Source organism: Panthera leo, chromosome D1, assembly GCF_018350215.1.
Source record: "Panthera leo isolate Ple1 chromosome D1, P.leo_Ple1_pat1.1, whole genome shotgun sequence".
NCBI classification, from domain to species: domain Eukaryota; kingdom Metazoa; phylum Chordata; class Mammalia; order Carnivora; family Felidae; genus Panthera; species Panthera leo.
The window spans coordinates 53,417,779-53,433,888 of NC_056688.1; the positions used below are offsets into that span (position 1 = coordinate 53,417,779).

A 16,110-nucleotide genomic window follows, 5' to 3' on the forward strand; every position below is an offset into this window, starting at 1 on the left:
ACTTCTGAAGAACTTCTTATGTGCCAAGCACTGTTAGAAAGGAGAATACAGAAATGAGTAGGACTTCCTTTTTCTTACCTAGCTGTCACAATATTCCCAAGAGGTGATATTATCTACCCCATTTTACAGATAAGAGAACTGAGGCTCGGGGTGGTGGGGGGAGGGGTGGGGTGCGGGGAATTGCAGTTATAAATGCAGAGCCCTGTGCTTGTTTCCATCAGGGATGTGGAAATGAATTTTTTAATGAAATCCTGTACATAAATATGCCTAGCACAGTGCCTAGCAGCTAGTAATAGGCTGTAAATATTCATTGCCTTTATAATTTACAAAGCAATCCCTTGTACATTGTCTTGATACTCACAATTACTCTATGTAATATTTATTACCTCCATTTACATATGAGGAAAGAAGTTCAAAGTGTTTAAGTAACGCACACCTGTAGTAATTGTAGAACTGAGATAAGAGGTGAGGTGTGCTGGCCCCAAATCCCTCGCTCTCTCTGTGCCGTTGACCAGTCGTGTAGTCATTCATCCGTCTGGCAATCCTGTTTTTGAGAACAAATAAGTCTGCAATAAGGCAGTCATCTCAGAGTGCTTTGATAAAGGCACAGAGTGTTCTGGGGGACAGAAGAGAGGGGGCTCTATCCCTTCTCAGGATCACAGAATGTGGGAGCTGGAGGGACCACAGCAATTCTAAAGCCTTGTTTCTCCATTTTAGCAATGGGACATTAAGCCTGAGCACCCCTGTCACTAACAGGAGGGAAATCAGAGAAGCTTGTGTATTTGGTCTGCTCCAGAACTAACACACAGGCTCTGTGACAGAGCCAGGACTGACTCTCAGAGTCCTGTTCCTTCTTTTCCAGGTGCTCTGTGCACAGGGCAGGAAGGAGAGAGCAGAAAAGCGCTTGCTCTTCCTTCCTTCCTTCCCCTCTTTCCTCTCCCCCTTCCCCCTCCTCACCCACCCATCAGGGAGCCATCTTTTCATCATAATGACTGGCAGAAAGGTCTGAGCAAGCAGGTCCCCAAGGTGCCAGAGGACCAGAAGGCATAAAATATTTAGCAGCCAGTGTTGACAAGAAATGGGTTTTAGGAAATTGAAAACTCCCCTGTCACGTTACAGTAAACTGTTCTGATGCAGCCAAGGGCTGCCGTGATGCTATGCTCCAGAGAGTACTGGGAAGTGTGAAGGCAGCGGCTCTGGCCAGTGGCTCTGGCCTGCCTCAGGCTCCCTGGCTCTGTGTGGGCAGAGGGGCCCAGGCTGGGAGTGAGGAAGCAGGGCCCGAGGATGGCCCTGAGCAGAAGGGTCAGACGGAGGTGGCCACATCTCATAGGTATATAATTTACTGGGGTTTCTTTCTGCATTAGTAAACTACCACATGGGCATTGGAGAAAATGTAAAAAGTTAAAAATTACAAAGAAGAAAGTTAAAATTACCCCTAATCCAAGTACTGTTAACATGTTGGTTTTTCTTCTCCCCTCTATCTGTAATCTAATTTATTGTTACATTTTCCCCCAGTTGGGATCACACTGTGCTTACAATTCTGTAGCCTATTCTTTTCAATTAATACATAGCAAACATTTCCCAATGTCATTAAATATGCATCTACAACATCACTTTTAAGAGCTACGTAGAGTATTCTAACTCATGGGCGAACTAAATACCATCGTTGAGTTAGTGAATTCCCTCTTGCTGGGCACTTGACTTGGTTGCAGTTTTTCACCATCATTAAACATCGCTGTGGTGTGCACCACTGTTTACAAGGTGCAAGAGCAAATTCCTGGGAGAGAAATTTCTTACCTAAAGTAACGTGCGCGTTTAAGTAAGCCCCACGTTGGACGGAGCGTCGAGGGTTTGTAGGGGGCTCAGGAACCAAAAGTGGTGAGTTCCTAGGAGTGCGGTAGACAACTGGGATGGAGGAGACGCTTCCAGCCCATGTGCAGTGTGTCTGGATGACCTCTTGGGGACACAGCTGGCCAGTGGCTTCCCGTAGTGCCAGCACCTTACCTCCCAGTGTGCTGTTTCCACAATCCAACCTCCTCCTCCTCCACCAACGCAGCATTCTTCACCTCAGACCCTGCCAACTGCATCCCATGCATGCCTGCCTGCAAGCTCACCATCGTCCCTGCCAGTTTCCCAGCCCAGCTCAGAGGAGGCTCGGGCTGGGCCCCAGGACCTCTGAACCCCTCATTCCCATCGCCACCTTCATTAATGTCTTCTGGGAGGACCTGTTCTCTGGGGTGCTAGAAACCATTTTCTTTTTTTTTTTTTAACTTTATTTGTTTCTTTGCTTTTTTAAGATTTAAATCCACATTAGTTAATATAGAATAATAATGTTTCAGGAATAGAATTTAGTGATTTATCACTTAACATGTAACACCCAGTGCTCATCCCAACAAGTGCCCTCCTTAATGCCCATCACCCATTTAGCCCATCCCCCCAACACCCTACCAGCAACCCTCAGTTTGTTTTCTATAAGAGCACATAAAAGTCTCTTACAGTTTGTCTCCCTCTCTGTTTTTACCTTTTTTTTGTTTCCCTTCCCCTATGTTCATCTGTTTTGTTTCTTAAATCCCCATGCGAGTGAAGTCATACGCTATTTGTCTTTCTTTGACTCACTTATTTCACTTAGCATAATACCCTCTAGTTCCATCCACGTTGTTGCAAATGGCAAGATTTCATTCTTTTTTGGTCTCCAAGTAATAGTCCATTGAATATATGTACCACATCTTCTTTATCCATTTGTCAGTCAATGCACATCTGGGCTCTTTCTATACTTTGGCTATTGTCGATAGTGCTGCTATAAACACTGGAGTGCATGTGCCCCTTCGAATCAGCATTTTTGTATCCTTTGGGTAAATACCCGTTAGTGCAATTGCTGGGTAGGGTAGTTCTGTTTTTAATTTTTTGAGGAGCCTCTATACTGTTTTCCAGAGTGTCTGCACCAGTTTGCATTCCCACCAACAGTGCTAAAAAGATCCTTTTTCTCCACATTCTTGCCAACATCTGTTGTTGCCCGAATTGTTAATTTGAGCCATTCTGACAGGTGTGAGGTGGTATCTCATGGTGGTTTTGATTTGTATAGAAACCATTTTCTAGAGCTGGGATTCACAAACTTCAGAGTGCACATGAGTTATCCGGGGATTTTATTTAAATGCAGATTCTGATTCAGTAGGTTTGGTGAGAACTGCCATTCTGCATTTCTGACCAGCTCCCAGGCGATGTCAGTTCTGGATATTGAGGAAAGGCTTGTTCTTCCTGATAAACTAAATTTGGATATTCGTGTTAATCCATGAATTCAGTGGGTTGAAATATCGTCTTTCGTACAGGTATCATATCAACAGTTCACGTAGAGTCTGAGATATCTGAACAATTCCTGCTTCAGCCTCCAGACTGTATCTGCCTTCTTCTCCCACCTCCATAACATTAGCTGTCATTATTTGAGCACTCACGATAGGTTAAGCACTCTGTGGTATCGTCAGTCCTGTTTTACAGATAATGAATATTGAGGCTCAGAGAGGCAAAGTAATTTGCCAAAGGTCATAATGGTGGGGCTAGGATCTGAACCTAGACCTGTCTGGCTCCCAAGTCTATCTCTTGTTTACTTTTTACGTTTCTTTTTTTTTTTTTCCTTTTTATTCCCTTCTTCATATTTTGGGAGTCTAATGGAGACCATCAGGTGTCTTGGGGGCAGCTTTTGCATGGTTTCACTCAGATCAGGGGGGTTGACCTCCATTGTTGATGACAAGCCACTGTGAGATCAGGCAGGACTGCGTGTGAAGGCATTTGGGACATTATTACAAGCTATATGGGCTGTGGGGCGATAAGTGGTGAACACCTTGCCGGGCGTCTGAGTATCGGTGTCTCCATTGTCAGGTTCGCCTGGAGTGGCCCACAGACTTAGCTATCAACCCGATGGACAACTCTCTCTACGTCCTTGACAACAATGTGGTCCTGCAAATCTCTGAAAACCACCAGGTGCGCATTGTCGCTGGGAGACCCATGCACTGCCAGGTCCCTGGCATCGACCACTTCCTGCTGAGCAAGGTGGCCATCCACGCAACCCTGGAGTCTGCCACGGCCTTGGCCGTCTCACACAATGGGGTCCTGTACATTGCTGAGACCGATGAGAAGAAGACCAACCGCATCAGGCAGGTCACCACTAGCGGAGAGATCTCGCTGGTTGCTGGAGCCCCCAGTGGCTGTGATTGTAAAAATGATGCCAACTGTGACTGTTTCTCTGGAGATGATGGCTACGCCAAGGATGCAAAGCTGAATACCCCATCTTCCTTGGCTGTGTGTGCCGACGGGGAACTTTATGTGGCTGACCTGGGGAATATCCGAATTCGGTTTATCAGGAAGAACAAGCCTTTCCTCAACACCCAGAACATGTATGAGCTGTCCTCACCAATCGACCAGGAGCTCTACCTGTTTGATACCAGTGGAAAGCATCTGTACACGCAGAGTCTGCCCACAGGAGATTACCTGTACAACTTCACCTACACTGGGGATGGCGATGTCACACTCATCACAGACAACAACGGCAACATGGTGAACGTCCGCCGAGACTCTACCGGGATGCCCCTCTGGCTGGTGGTCCCAGATGGCCAGGTGTACTGGGTGACCATGGGCACCAACAGTGCACTCAAGAGTGTGACCACGCAAGGACATGAGTTGGCCATGATGACGTACCATGGCAACTCTGGCCTTCTGGCAACCAAAAGCAATGAAAATGGATGGACAACATTTTACGAGTAAGTATCACAACAAGGCCACTTGATGATCTTGTTTCATGAGATGTATTGTACGATTAGAGGTGAGTCGATGGAATGAAAGTTTTTGGATATATTTTGTTTTCGCTCAGAATTTGGGATGCAAACCATTATTGCCTACAATATGTTCTGCGTGTTCATATTCCAGACGATTGCTCCTAGAAAGCAACACGATGTAGTGGAAAAGGCACGAACTTTGACATTAGAAGAGTTGGGCCTGCATCCCTCTAGGCCTCAGTTGCCACATCGGTACAAGGGAAATACCTGCCCAGCATAGCACAGGGAAGTAATGTAGATAAAAACCACAGAGTGCTAGCATCTTCATATGATTCCTGTCCAGAAATAATGGCAACGGGAGAAAGAACGGTTCCATGTAGATGAATTTTCCACGTAATCAAAGCTCACATCGTCAAGTTTCAAAAAAATATTTGTTTTCATTTTAACCATTTGGGGTGGAACTTAACAAATGCTTCCCATGCCTCCCTTCTCAAACCCGTTATACGAACATAATGAAACCTTTCTCTTTATGAGTCGAGATCCTTAATAAGGAACAGCCACAATTGCATATTATGTAGAAAGTGAGGCCAGAACCCTTTGCCCCTGCCCAAAGTGATTGTAAACTGTTCTTTGATCTGCTCCTATGTCTCTTGGTATAATTTTACTGCTTCCCCCCTCAGAGTGGCGCTATTGCATCACTATATGTTATGGTCGTGCCACCCACCCCCAGGGGCTCACTTCCCTTCCCCTCCTCCAGGGTAGCACTTCTTAAGTGGTGTAGGCAGAAAACCAGAAGTTCGGCTTATTCCAATCCTAGTCAAATCAAATACATATGTATCTGAGGTCTTCCTCTTTGAGCTATTTTAATGAATGGATTTTGTACCTTCTCGTTTTGCTACAAGGCTGAGATCTTGGGGGCGGAGGGGGGCAGGGGTTGGTGGCCGGAAGCTTTAAAAAATCTAAGTAGCACCAGATATGGGCTAGGAACCACATTATTGCATTTAATCCTCACAACAGCTCTGGAAAATGAACAATAGTATCCGTTTTATAGAAATAGAAACTAAAGCTCAGAGAGGCTCTCTGTTAGACAGTGAGAATGTGGCAGAACTGGGGTCTGTCTGATGCCAGAGCTCCTGTGCTTTCAGCCCTGCCCTGCTGTCCCCTGCTGAGTTTGTTAATCCCAAATGAACTTAAATCCTTGAACTGTAAATTTTTCTCAAGCTTGTTCAAGCATCAGTTTCTCACAGTCCTGGAATCCAGAGGAAAAGGATTTGTAATAGATTTTTCAGTACAATTTGCACCCAAAAAAATGTCACAGCAATTTGTACAAAGTTCACTGGCTAAATTCCTGTCTCCAAACCCGGGCCTTGTTAATTACAAAGAAAGACAAAGATCCAGGAAAACAGCAATTATCTTGATTAACTCATTGAAAGGGAAATACACTAAATAATTCAATTTCCCTCCATTGCCCAATGGAAATCTCTTCTACATTATTTAGCCAACACAGGGGTTTCTTTGTCAGAGCAAAGGGGAGCACTCAGTTCCCAAGGTCACTCCTTCAGATCCCAAACTGAATGTTTACACATCACTGCAACCATTAATCTCCACCAACCCTGAAATCTAAAACCATTTCCTACACCTCCACCAGAAAGGATCCCCTTCCCTGCTCCCTGTCTCCCTTGATGGAATATATAGCCACAGTTGTTTTATGAAGAAGAAAAAGGTAGGATAATCACTTTTTATAAAATGGTATTTGGAATTCCCAAGAATCCCCTGTGAATTGAAGATAAAAGCCCTAAAATTAAGAGAGAAACTTATCTTGACATCCCCACTGTGTGCCAGGATCTTTTTCAACTTCATATTCCCAGCAACCTCAGACCAGAGAAATTAATCATCCGCCATTTTGTTACCAATGAACAAACTGAGGGATTAGGAACACAGAGAGATTAGGGAGCAGTCTAAAATTACACAGGGAGTACATTGCAGAGCCAGAACACAAATCCATGTTCTTTCATCCACCCCGACTAGGTTCACCTAAGTTCTTCGTGACTTATCTGTATGGTAGGGATAAAAATAGTACTATTTCATGGGATAGTCTGAGGTTCAAAATTTCAATGAGATAAAATATGGAAAACTCAGTGTCTTACTCACCATAAGTAATCAACTGAGAACTGCTGCTGCTGTCACCACCACCACCACCACCATCATCATCATCGATGACGTCACTTTAAGCAATACAAGTGGATGTAACCAGTAATTGCAGAAATATTATTCAGGCATGAAAGGTATTACCCGGGAACAGCTGCAAGTAAACTACTCAAGGGAGCAAACAAAAGTTGTAATGAAAGTAGGTGGGAATTAAAGTTCATAGCAGAGGAGCAGAATCAAGGGTCGAGTCTGAGAGATCAAGGCAGAACTAGGAAGGGGTCAGGTCCATAAGAATCTCCAAAATGGGCTGAAAAAAGGCATGCAGAGTGGGTCATGAAAAAATGGTTCAGCTCAGACTGTGAACAAAGCAAAGGTCCCAGATATCTGTTTTCACTGAATATTAGCCCTGTGACTCAGGGGCTGGCTGACTGGTTTCCAGACCTAGGTTTCAACCAGACAGAAATCATGCCTCCCTTACCCCATTTCAGGGTCATTATGGGGATCAAAAAAACTAAACAAACACTAAAGGTAAAAAATGCTTGTAAACCATGAAGCTCTCAAGAAGTAAAGATGCAGTATTATCAGTATTGTGGTGTTTCTTAACACACATTTTGACAGATTTTGCCAAATGCACCATTGCTCTAGGGAATTTTCTACTTTTAGCTCCATGAGGCAGTTTAGTGGATTCCAACCCAAATGCTCTAATATTTTTTTTTAAAAAATCAGCCCAGGCTTGCCTGTAGCACAGGCTATTACTGAAACAAGTTTTAAGTTGGCTTTATTGATCCTTTCAACAGATTAAATAATGCATCTATCATAAACACAACACACTTCAGAGCAAGTCAACTTAGGAGTTCACAGTTCTGGGGAATGAAGGTTACTTTCCTCTCGTCAGCCTACAGGTCTGCTGGCAGAAAACCTCAAAGAACTCTGTAATGCAATCCTCATCTCCAATGTGTGGTATCATTAATTTCAGACTTGGGATCCTGGCCAGATGGCATTCAGTGGCTAAGAGAACGGCCTCATGAGCACGAGGCAGGTTCCAAAATTCGCTTGCTGGGTGGGTATGAGCAGCCAGCTTTCCTAAGTTTAACAGGGGTAAGTGGCTCTAGTATCCCATGGTGCCCTGTGACAGCTTCTGTCATAGTTATGCTCACACTAAATACTAATTTGTCTCTGTATCAAGCTTAGGGCTTGCCACCTAGTAGGTGCTCAGTAAATATTTAATGAATGAAATGTAAATACAGGAAAGGGAAATAAAGAAGGGAGGAAAAATAGGCTGTAGCGATAAGAGTATCAAATCCCAGCTCCAGCATTATCCGTGTGCCCAGCAGGACATAGAATTCAAGTGGTTCAAGTAATGACACTTGGCTTAAGGGTTTCACTGGAGGATGTAAGAGCTAGAAAGTACATCGTTCCCAAACTTAACAGTAGGAATAAGCCAGGAAAATGGCAAATTCATGAGTTTTTCTTAAACTTCTCTAAGGTCACAGGGCAACCACCTAACCAAATCCAGGGAGAGAGACTCCTGAAGAGAAAGCCGAGACGTGAGCACTAGCTTACCTGGGGTTAACACAACTGGTCACAAGAGATCAGCTAGGGTGGTTTGGCAGATTTATGAAGGCTAAGTGTAAACTGGCAAGAGAGCTTGAAGCCCTTAGAGGCTGCAGACAATGGGTAAGAGAGTCCACATCCTCTCCATGATTTCTCTCCACAGCCTGACCAGGTAACTCTAAGAAAAGAGTAGAGAAAGATGTAAGTGTCTACCGTGGTAAACTTGGGAGGTCCTGCCTTCTGTTCCCATCCCAACCCACTTTATTTCCCATATGGAACAAAAGCCTTCATCTGTGGAGAGAAAGGCAGCCACCACTGTCCTCCCTAGGCACTGGCGGAGACCCACTGCCACTGAATAAGGGAAGAAAAACAATTTTAACTTCTGTTAGGAGGGGAGGGGGATAGGCAATGGGTCCAGACTTATAGCCTGACGGGGGGCAGTAGCAGTCACTGAAGAGGCTACATTTTTGAGACTCGGGACACATGGTTACATAAGACCGAGGCTTACTCAGAACGAGAGAGAACTCTCATGCTCACCACCCACTCCCATAGTTTAGCTAAAAAGCTAAACACAACAATGGAAAGCAGAATAGTACCATGAGTGAGGTAAGAGAGGGATAAGGGCTGGAAAGAGACCCTCCCTGAGGCACAGCACAGAAAGGGGTTCTAACGCTTAAGATGGAGTTGACACTGAGAAAAAAAGTCATCTGACAAACTACTTTAGCTCCCTAAACACAAGGCATCACTAGAGGAACTTAAAGCCTACTAAGGTCAACCAGAGAAACATCAAACTTCAAAGCCAGCCCAAATCCTAACTAAATTAACTCAAACCCCTTCACTAAAGTCCTAGCAGAAGGAAGCTCCTACTCATTTCCAGGCATAAAACCTGTTACCTCATTTTCTAGTGTAGTACACAAGATGTCACACTTTCAACTGAACGTACAAAAAGGCTAGAAAACACAACATACTCCCAAGAGACAAAGGAATCATCAGAACCACACTTAGATATGACACAGATGTTGAAGCTGTCTTTCAGGGAATTTAAAATAACCATAACGTTAAAAGATCTCATGGAAAAGGTGAACACTATGAAAGATCAGATGGGTATTTTCAGCAGAGAAGTGGAAGCCGTAAGAAAAAAATCAAATGAACATCTAGAAATGAAAACAAGTTCCAGAGATGAAGAATGCCTTTAATGGGCTTATCAGTAGATGGAGACAGCTGAAGGAAGAAGATGGGTCAATAGAAACTACCCAAACTGAAATATAAAGAGAAAAAAAATAGTGAAAAAAAAAAAAAGATACAGAACCCAGACATCCAAAAGCTAGGCAATATCAACTTGTCTAATACACATATAGAGATCTTCCTCGACTTACAGTGGGATCACATCCTGACAGATCTTACCATTAGTTGAAAATATTCTAAGTCAATGAATTTAATACACCTAACCTACCAAACATTATAGCTTAGCCTAGCCTACCTTAGATGTGCTCAGAACATTTCCAATAGTCTCCAGTTGGGCAAAAGCATCTAATACAAAGCCTATTTTATAGTGAAGTGTTGAGCATCTCATGTAATTTATTACATACTGTACTGAAAGTGAAAAACAGAAATGGCTGTATGGGTGCAGAATGGTTGTCAATTATGGGATGTTTACCCTCGTGATTCAGGTGACTGGGAGCTGTGTCTCCCTGCTGCCCAGCATCACGAGAGGGTGTCACATCACTAGACTGGGAGAAGATCAAAATTCATAATTCGAAGTACAGTTTCTCCTGAGTTCATATCACTTTTGAACCATCATAAAGTCAAAAAATCAGGGCACCTGAGTGTCTCAATCAGCTAAGAGTCCCACTTCAGCTCAAGTCATGATCTCACAGCTTGTGAGTTCAAGCCCTCAGTTGGGCTCTGTCCTGACAGCTCGGAGCTGGAGCCTGCTTCAGATTCTGTGTCTCCCACTCTCTCTGCCCTTCCCCAGCTCCACTCTGTTTCTCTCATTCAAAAAAATTTTTTTTTGTTAATAAAAAATTTTTTAAAATTAAGTCAAAAATTCATAACAAAACATCGTAAGTTAGGGACCACCCATAATTAGAATTCTAGGAGAAGAGAAAAAGAGCAAGGCAGAAGAAATATTTGGAGAAGTAACGTAATTATGGACACCAAACCACAGACCCAAAAAGTTCAGAAAACACCAAGCAAAGTTCACACACACACACACACACACACACACACACACACATCTTAGTCATCTATTCAAAATACAAAAGAAAAAGAGAAACTCTTTAAAGCAGATGGAGGTGGAGGCATTTTATATAGAGGAACAAAGATAAGAATTACAGCAGACTTCTCATCAGAAACCATGCAAGCGAGAAGACAGAAATGCTGAAAGGGGGACAGAAACAACCAGACTTCTATACCCAGGAAAAGTATCTTTCACATAAAGAAATGTTATAGAGGTATAGATGTATAGGCAGGGATAAGAGAACCAAGAAAGAATGGTGAGGCACTCAGGCATTAAAAACGGTGAACAACCTTGACCAACCCTGAGGCTTAAGGGCAAGGCAGGGCAGAAATAGGATGTTGTTACTGAAGCCCAGTGGAAGCCATATAACAGTGAATAAGTAGCTATCTCATAAAAATTATAATTATGGACAGATGAAGTCGCTATTAGAAATATGGCACTGAAGTAGATCAGGAATAAGGAAGGCTCCTCTTAACATCCAGTCTCTTGCCAATGCCTACCATTGACTGAATCCAACCAGAAACAAGCCAGAAAGCAGGGGGGGTACGGTGGGGGGAGGAGGGACAGTGATGTAGTCAGCTCCTCTGGGCACAGAGAAAAGCGCAGAATGGATCTGAGGGGAGAGAGGATAACCAGCACAGACATTGACTGGCTCTGTGACCTCATACACCCAAGTGGCAGAGCTAGGATTCAATCACAGATCTCCCTGAATCCTTTCCACCAGATGCACTGCTTCAGGTACAACATCAGTGAGAGATCAGACCTACCATCGGTACAGTGTACCAGATGTTAGAAATCCTCAAGGCTAAAATGCATTGGTGGGACTTAATTCTATAGGAAATTAGCAGCAAGTATAAGTTTTAATTGCAGAATCCAAAAAGTACCCTGGCTCTGGTACAGTTTTGGAGAAGATAATGATGTAGCAGTGCCATCTTTTATAGTAACCTGAGGCCAAGGGAACTATCCATGTGCATGGGCTGTGAATTCTAATTATTCACAGAGGATATGGTATCCAATTCCTCTCGTTGACAGTGGTGGCATTTGAAACAGTCATAGATGAAATTCATAAAAATCAAATCTCTATTTTCCAACTAAAAAATCCCATTCAGCAAAAGTTAGTATCAGAGAAGCAGTTTGGCATTTTCCTCACCAGCTGCAACATAGTAAGTGGCTTGAGATGTGAAATATTGAGTGTGAAGAAGAAAGCCTTGCAGTGTGTGTGAAGATACCCTTTAGCGGTCCTCTTCTGAGAGCCAAGTTCACGGCAACTGTATGAATCTTTTATGTGTTTTCTTTCCCCATTCTCCAAAGATGCTTTGGGAAAATGGAGTGAAGAAAAGTCAGTGGAAAAAAATAATGAAAAGCCAACCATCTGGCCATCTCCATCATACCCCCTGAATGTGTGTGTGTGTGTGGGGGGGGGGGGGGGTGCATCACGGCAAATTCAATTGCAGTGATATCAAAGCAAACACCTTGAACAGAAAACTATCAGTCTTCTTGACCCACTTGAGATTTCCAAACACAATGTTTTCTATAACATAGTGATGAACACAAAGGTTTTTCCCTGAAACAGCATCACTTATGGGAAGCTTGATGAAAGAACACAGACTTTAAGGTCAGACAGACAGACTTGACTTTGAATCTATATTCCTCAAGTAGCTGTGTGATCTTAGACAAGTTATTTATTCTTTCTGAGCCTCAGCTTCACCAATTGTGAAATGACAACAATAATGCCTACCTCAAAGATGGTTATGGGCATAGTGCTTGGTACCTAAAAGGTAATCACAATCTATGGGTATTTGTGAACTTGCCCTTCCTCATATGGAAGGGGTGAGGTGAAAGGGAAGAAATTCTTAGTTTTTCTTAATCCATATCTTGAAAAGCCAGTAATAATATCTACTCTTTATTATTCATTCATTCATTCATCTAAGAAATAAGTATTGAGTGCCTTTTATATTCTGCATAGTCTCCTAGGCATGAGAATACAGACAAGGTCCCTGTCCTCATAGAGCTTATATTATAGTCGGAAGAGACAGATAAATGACCAATAAACACATAAATAATATGTAATGAAAACAATAAAATCAGAAAATGTGGCCAAGATGGGAGGACCTATCTATTTAAAGGAAGGCCTGACTGAAGTGATAACATTTGAACTGAAATGTGAGTAATGAAAGGAACTAGCCATACAAAGATTGGAGGGAAGAGCATTCTCTGCCAAAGGAACACTAAGTGTGAGCACTCTGAGCCTGGATCGAACGTGGCATGTTTGGAGAATGGAAGCAGATGCAGTGGAACACAGGAAGTATGGAAGAGTAGAGTTCAAAGTGAAATTGGAAAGAGAAGCAGGAAAGAGTAGGTCCTTCAGCCAACATTCATTTATGTTATTGAACATCGACTACATGCCAGGCACTCTTCTAAGTTCTGGGATACATTTGCGACCAAAGTCCCTTCTCCCATCAGGGAGTCGACATGGTGGGGAAGGCAGTCTCCTGTGGTCCTGCAGGCCCTGATGAAAAATTTGCATTTCATTTTAAGCATGTTACCTTATTTGAACTTCACAGTATCTTCCTGAGACAGGTGTTACTATCTTCATTTTATAGAGGAGAAAACAGAGGCTCCCAAAGGTTGTGTTATATAACCTGCCTGAAATCATGTCGTTTGTAGGGGGTTGATGGTTCACAGGAAAAGAGAACTGAGTGCCCATCCTCTAGGGTTATCATTCATTGCTGGCAAGTGTAGAGCCTGTATTCAAAGCCTAGAACGTCTGACTCCAAGGGCTTCCCATATTAACACGTTCCTTCCTCTTGGTTAGAAAGAAAGAAATTTGCCAGTTCTTTAGAGCCAAAACAGACAGAACTAAGCCACTGTCCCAAAGTCACCCAATCGCAGGGCCAGGGTTTGAAGCAGCCACTTGGAATCCAGAGAGGGGGGAAAACTGTCCCAACTTGTCCAGTGGCGCTGTCTTTCTGTCAGCAGCTCTGTAGCAGGAAGAGAAAGGGCTCCACAGAGGGGGCGTGGCACCTAGGTGTTCAGGGTTCCCCGGACGGGCAGCTCCAGTTTTTCCCTGCAGAGCCAGAAACAGCGGTGTTCTGATGGGCTAATCACAGGTATTGATCAGGCAGCAGGGAGATCCAGTGGCATTTCCCAGGCTCTGGAAGGCACTGAAATGAATGAATAAGAGACAAGAAAATTCTATAAATTGGCTGTTCTATTTGATGTTCATTTAATTAAGACATTCGGTCCCTCTAATGGAAAATGTAAGGAGTGGAAATTACTGGTTTTCGGCCATCTCGTATAAAATGAAAACCAGATCTTGATGGCATGAGGCTTTTCATTGTATCTTCTTCAAGCTCAATTTAATTATGTATTACAGGCTACCTTCAATAATAATTACAATTGTCTGCCTTCATGCAAAGGCTCTTTCTGTCTTGGAGACCAGAGCTCTGGGGAGATGCCTATGGAGATTGCTGAAGTATCATTTAGTGAGAGTAGCTGTTTCCGTCTTTGTGTGCGTTCATCAGATGCTTGCCAGGTACCCACTGTGCATCAGGCCTCTGTCAAGTCCTACAGGAGATAGTGTGTATGTAAATGAATCATGTCTCCCCTTCCCCACAGAGCAACAAAGGGGGCCTCACATATCCAATTGTGCAGTCATTCATTTGTTCAACTAACATTCCCAGCCTGTCTGACACCACAGTCCTGTCCTGACTTAAGCACCCCAGGCTGAAGCAGGTGACAGCTTGTACGTGAGCTGTTACAGAGCAGGGGACCCATTCTGTGATGCAGCTCTGCCAGTGTATTACTGGGAGAAGGGACAAGAGAGAAACCAGGGAAAGCTTTACGTGGTGTCATTGGAGCAAGGCCATATTAAAGCAGTATTGAAGTGACATGTGACCCCTAATCCATGATCTCCCTATCAATTGTTATTTGTAAGACTCTAAAACTCCTTTTTTTTTTAACATTTATTAATTTTTGAGAGAGTGTGAGCAGGAGAGGGGCAGAGAGAGAGGGAGACACAGAATCTGAAGCGGGCTCCAGGCTCCAAGCTGTCAGCACAGAGCCCAACGCAGGGCTTGAACTCACAAACCCCAAGATCATGACCTGAACCGAAGCCGGACACTTAACTGACTGAGCCACCCAGGCGCCCCTAAAACTCCTTGCTAAGTATCTTGCGTGATGTAATAAAATCTTTTGTATCCAGTTAGATCAGGAAATTAGATAGTCTGAGTAAGTCGTCTCAATAAAGAGTATGTACATGGATAACAGGTGTTCAGAGAACCAGACTAGAATAGCATATCCATCCCATAAACCTGTTGAACTGAAATGGGTCTTCCTGCCGATTTAAGGTAACTCAGGATCTGACAAGACTCAGAATACTCATAGCCCACAGACATAAGTACAGTGACCAGGGCTGAGCCAGTTTCTGGGGTGGGAGCAGGGTGGGTCTTGATTTTGAGCTCAGAAATTTGGGGTACCCTAGTAATATTTACCGTAAAGGTCTGGAGATTGATGTTGGCAGGTGTCCTATATGTGAGACTTCCATAAATGCCAGTAATTTAAATTTTTTAATGTTTATTTTTGACAGAGAAAGAGAGAGAGGGAGAGAGAGAGAGACAGAGCACAAGTCGGGGAGGGGCAGAGAAAGAGGGAGACAGAATCTGAAGCAGGCTCCAGGCTCCAAGCTGTCAGCACAGAGCCTGACATGGGGCTTGAACTCACAAACCATGAGATCATGACCTGAGCTGAAGTCAGATGCTTAAGTGACTGAGCCACCCAGGTGCCCCAAATGCCAGTAATTTAAAAGGGCCTCTTCCCCCAAGATGGCCATGCTCATGACTTCTCTGTACATGGCAGTATCTGGGTTGTCACAGCACTTTGCTGATTATGAAAATAATCCATGGTCATTATTTTAAGATCTTTGGGATATAAAATGCCACCAGTAATTCTACCTCCCAGAGATAACCACTCTAAAAATCATACATTTTTGTACAATCCCTTCCTATTCAAATTTCCAGCAGCCATAAAGAGTTGAAAAGAAAACCGCCTCTCCTAGAGTTAAAGGGAGCAGAGCTCTGAGAGCATCTCCAGGAGAGAGAGGCTTTAGGACAAACTTCCAGATCTTCACCCCAAGACTCACCCTCCTTCCTAGCAGCAGTGTCTCAGAATCACCTCCTCACCCAGCTCTGAGGGGCACCTTACACCTGTGACCCTCCAATCCGGGCTTTAAGCCACATGGTCACCCTCCCCTAAGCCAGACTGACATTTTCTTACAAGACTCTGACTCCGTACTAAGGAAGAAAAATGAGAAATCGTGACAAGAAACAGTTTTCCAAAGCGCCAAAGGTACCTACAGGAGAGCCCAAGGACTGATACAGCCCACACCCTTGCCCAGCTGAGACC

General features: G+C 43.7%; 1 protein-coding gene across 2 annotated transcripts in view; it reads left to right on the forward strand.

Annotated features, from left to right (window-relative positions):
- The window catches only part of TENM4 (teneurin transmembrane protein 4), a 598,010-nt gene that overhangs the window by 557,855 nt on the left and 24,045 nt on the right, over positions 1-16,110 (forward strand). For both annotated transcript variants that reach the window (XM_042904074.1, XM_042904075.1), the window contains one exon: positions 3,874-4,751. In XM_042904074.1, coding sequence (XP_042760008.1) covers positions 3,874-4,751 — 878 coding nt within the window. The remainder of the gene's footprint in view (positions 1-3,873; positions 4,752-16,110) is intronic.